Here is a 4484-nt window from a genome sequence, read left to right as displayed (position 1 = left end):
GTCCCGCAACATCCCAACCAGCAGTGGTCAGGGTCCACAAACGTTACATCTCCGTCCTTCAAATGCCACTATGATGGACATGCCAGTATCTCTATCAAATTTCACGATCAACGGCAATGTTGCATTTAATTTTAAATAGTTTGTCGACTGTCTTTCTGTCTTGCTTACCTTACTTAGGCTACTTACTTGCTTGATACAGAGTGAATGGTGGATAATATTTATAAACGATTTAGGATAGACTTACTTGATACACATTTAATGATCAGAGTGAATGGTGGATAATATTTATTGCAATAAAAACGATTTAGGAAACTATCTGTGGACTTTGATTATTTGAAACAAAATTTCGCATCATGCTCTGGACACACACAAGCGGTAAGAGGTGCACTTGCCCTCTGAAATGACACTTTGTATCACGTAACATAACGTTAAGCAATCNTTTAGGAAACTATCTGTGGACTTTGATTATTTGAAACAAAATTTCGCATCATCCTCTGGACACACACACAAGCGGTAAGAGGTGCACTTGCCCTCTGAAATGACACTTTGTATCACGTAACATAACGTTAAGCAATCATCTCACTTCCCTCCACTGATTAGGCCTAATATAACAGCTGCGGCCGACCGACCTTGGCAACGCATCACAGCGAGAGATATTAAATAGTCCACTCAGCCGCTTCTTGTGAAAAACGTACGATTTTAAGGGTAAAAAACAACATTAACGTATTAATAATTGATTTAATATTTATTTCTTTCGTAAGTGACCATGGTATAAGCGGGATAATGCCCAACGAGGTGTCCATTATCAGAAATGCGCTTCGCGTCGGACGGTTCACACCTCCGCGTCGTCCATTCATTTCTGATAATGGACACCTCGTCGGGCATTATCCCTTACTTAAAGAACTGATGGTCTTATTTCAGCAGCTCGACTCACATCTGGTGTTTTTTTTTAACCAAACAGAGACAACGTGTGGAGGATTTTAAACTCATTTTATTTCAGATTAAATTATTGTCGTATTTTATTTCATGTTATTGTTGTATTATTTTAACAGTCTGATTTTATTCACGTCGTTTCCTCCAGAAATGTTTCTGTTCCTGGTTTTGATGAGAGTTGTGTGAAGGCTGCAGCAGGGCCGGAGGAGGGCTGATATATTTTGGATCTAAATCACGGGTCAGATACACGAGTTATTTTCACGCTAGTTAACACGGTGTGATGCATACAGCAGCTCCTCGCTGGTTATTAGTTCTGATCATCAGTTTATTATTTCAGTCCAACAGAAAACAGGAAGCGGTCTCCTCTGTCAAGGTTACTGCAGACTATGTGTGTGTGTGTGTGTGTGTATAACCTGGACCTCCCTCTGGGCGAGCCGTCCTCCTACACACTCCTCAAAACTCAACTACACCCCCCGCCTCACACACACACACACACACACACACACACACACTCAGCATGCTTAAAGCTGCTCCAGCTCATCGTCATGGGAACACTTAGGCCCACCCACACACTGCAGATTAAACTCATGTTCACACGTCCGTCATGTTGATTTAAAGTTATGTAACGTTTGTCTCACAGCAGTGAACTACACTACCCAGAACTCCTCTGACGCAGTGATGTCACACTGATGTCAGACTCATCAGCTCCTGCGTGTTCGTTAGGTTTCTGTCTGTTACTAAACGATAGCTTCTTTACATATGACATCATACATCGGAGCGCTGTCCAGGTGGAGGGCGCCTGAAGCCAGAGACACCGACACTGAACACATGATTATGACGTGTTGTTTACGACTGTTCCAATCAATCGATCCGGAAAAACAAAAGCCACTTTAAGTCTCCAGTCTGGAAGAGCGAAGCTAACGTCAGATGTTAATGTTAAACCATCGTGCTGAACATCCCTAGAGTTAGATGTGTCTACAGTGTGCTTTGACAACTTCTCCGTGTTGTTAGCCACAACGAAGATTTGTAACAACGTTTCACCAGACGGACCTAACAGTAGCTAAGTTAGCTAACGTTAGCTGGTAACATTAGCCTGACAGCGTTTCACCAGACCTCTGGGGACAGCTGACCTGGTGGGTAAAAAACGTTAGCTAACGTTAGCTGGTATCACAGTCAATGGTCGTGCATCCAGGTACAGAGTTGAAATATATATCAAGCACATTTTCTCATCTGACCAAAAACAAGATGGCAGTCGTTTCAGTCATGGACCTGACCACACAGAATGGTTCAGATAAATTAAGATAAGACTTTATTATTCCCACACGGGGGAAATTCACAGACACTGTAACGTTAGTAACGTCAGGAGGTCTGAAGGATGAGGTCATCTGTAACGACCATTGTGTCCACACCGAGCAAATCGGCCAAGTTGTGGGAAAAAATCACTTTTCTTTATTTTGTTTCGATCACATCCAACATGAGATTAAATTTTCTGATGATCCCTGCTGCCTGTACCTTCATCCAACACTCCCATCCAACACTGCCCCCATCTGAATTTTGTGCATCACAGTAAATAAGCTATTGACTGATTACTGTGTGTGTGTGTGTGTGTGTGTGTGTGTTACCTTCTGCAGGTGCATGTTCTTGGTCAGCTGCTCCTCCAACATGTTCTGCAGCTTCTTGTTCATCTCTCTCAGATTCTCGTCTCCTGGTTTGACCAGATCTCTGAGGACCGAACCCAGACCTCCTCTGTCCCCCTGAGAGCCTCCGTGACCTCCGACTGCACTGCCCGACACATCTGAGGAGACAAGGAGACGAGGAGACAAAGAGACAAGGAGTGAGTGGCTCTACCAGAGCCAATATTTTTGTTTACACTGGTTTGATTTCCACCGAGACAAATAAAAGTTTCTCTGCTGTCAGATGTAAAATATTCACAGTGGATTAAACAGCTTCATAAAGCTGCAGTGTGATTCTGCAGGTTCAGCTCCATCACTTAAACACTTTTTAAAAAGAGTTTTAAAGACAGCAGCTGCTCCGTTAACGCTTCTTTACAGAGCGCTGCCTGGACGGTGCGACACAACAATACGAACACCAACAGTTGAGTGACCGAACACAGAGACTGAGGTAAAAACTTCTGATGCACGTCAACTCAACAAAAACAACAATCTGTGGATGTCCTGAACGCCTCATGGTTAAAAATGCCCCTGGTTAATTTCAAGCTCCTCTCTCCTCAGGTTTCCCTGATCAATCAATCAATCGATCAATCTTTATTGTCCTCAGGGGGTTACTTTAGTTTGCAGCCACGTGGCGTCCGTCCATCTCAGATCAGTTACAGTTGCAGCAGTGTGAGGCTGTGTTGTTGTCAGCAGGTGTAATGTTTAACGTGTTCACTGTCTTAGCTTGGCGTGTTAGCACGCTAACAGGGACAAGACAGTCACTGGTTTAACGATAATTCCCGACAGTCAGTATCAGTGTTTTATATTTTAATCATCATTAAAACAAAGTTTGAAGTGTTTTTGAACAATTCTCTGTAATTCTGTCCGACACCAACCAGAGCTGGTTCACGGTCTCCCAGATGCAGCACGCGACAGCGATCGATTGTTTTACTGCAGCTTTGTTGACAGAGTGAACGTGCAGCAGGTGAACCCAGTGATGTCACTGATACCTGTCTGCATCCACAGGGACACAGACACTCCAGCAAGCATTTCAAAGACGGGCTGTCTTTAATGTTAACGCACACGTGATATGGTTTTTATATGATTACAGAAGGTGCCGATACACAAACAAAAAGAGCTGATGACTTTAGTTTTGGTTTGAATTTAAAACTTGACGAAAAGATTTCAGTAAGTGTCTCTGTAGTTTTGGACATTTTAACATCACTGTGATAACCCTGATCATTTCTGTCACTGTCATTGTGATTTGAAATTTTCATACAGTGTTACAGAGGAACAAATGTTACCTGAGTCTGCATGTGCTCATCCTCCATATTGGAAAAACAAAAAACAGCTGGACGAAGAATCTCAGCGATATTTTAGTAACTTTTTACACAAACTTCCATTTTAAAAAAGGTTTGACTTCAGTTTGCAGCTGATGATCTCAACTTAATTTTACTTTTTACGAAAACTTTCAGTAAAAAAAATATTTTTTTAGTTTTCTATAGTAATAAAACTTTTTACTCTGGTAAAAATAACCCTGATTTGAATTTGAATTATTTGTTAAGACATCACGCTCACGAGAATGAGACAGATGGACAACCTGAGATGTAAAGCCTCAGCTGTCTCTGGTGCAGAACAACATTAAAACTGTAGATATCAAAAATAATGTTTTTGATATTTCTAACAGAAGATAACGCCTGACTGACTCGTCTGATCCAGAGCCAGAGGATTAAAATGTGTTGATCTGTCCACATACTTTCGGCCACATGGTGTCGGAGCTGTTGATGCTGCAGCTGTAACAATAATCCATATTTACATGAGGCTGACGTTGAACGTGAGGTTTGCTGAGCGCTGACAGGAAACACACATGTTGACGGAGAGGAGAGGAGAGGAGAGGAG

At 42.2% G+C, this 4484-nt stretch overlaps 1 protein-coding gene across 3 annotated transcripts in view; it reads right to left on the bottom strand.

Moving 5' to 3' along the window:
- gripap1 (GRIP1 associated protein 1) overlaps positions 1-4484 on the bottom strand; it is a 65404-nt gene that overhangs the window by 6115 nt on the left and 54805 nt on the right. For all 3 annotated transcript variants that reach the window (XM_050064435.1, XM_050064436.1, XM_050064437.1), the window contains one exon: positions 2556-2728. In XM_050064435.1, the coding sequence (XP_049920392.1) occupies positions 2556-2728 (173 nt within the window). The remainder of the gene's footprint in view (positions 1-2555; positions 2729-4484) is intronic.

Source organism: Epinephelus moara, chromosome 16 (genome assembly GCF_006386435.1).
Source record: "Epinephelus moara isolate mb chromosome 16, YSFRI_EMoa_1.0, whole genome shotgun sequence".
Taxonomy (NCBI): Eukaryota; Metazoa; Chordata; class Actinopteri; order Perciformes; family Serranidae; genus Epinephelus; species Epinephelus moara.
This window is presented reverse-complemented; position numbering and strand designations above follow the sequence as displayed.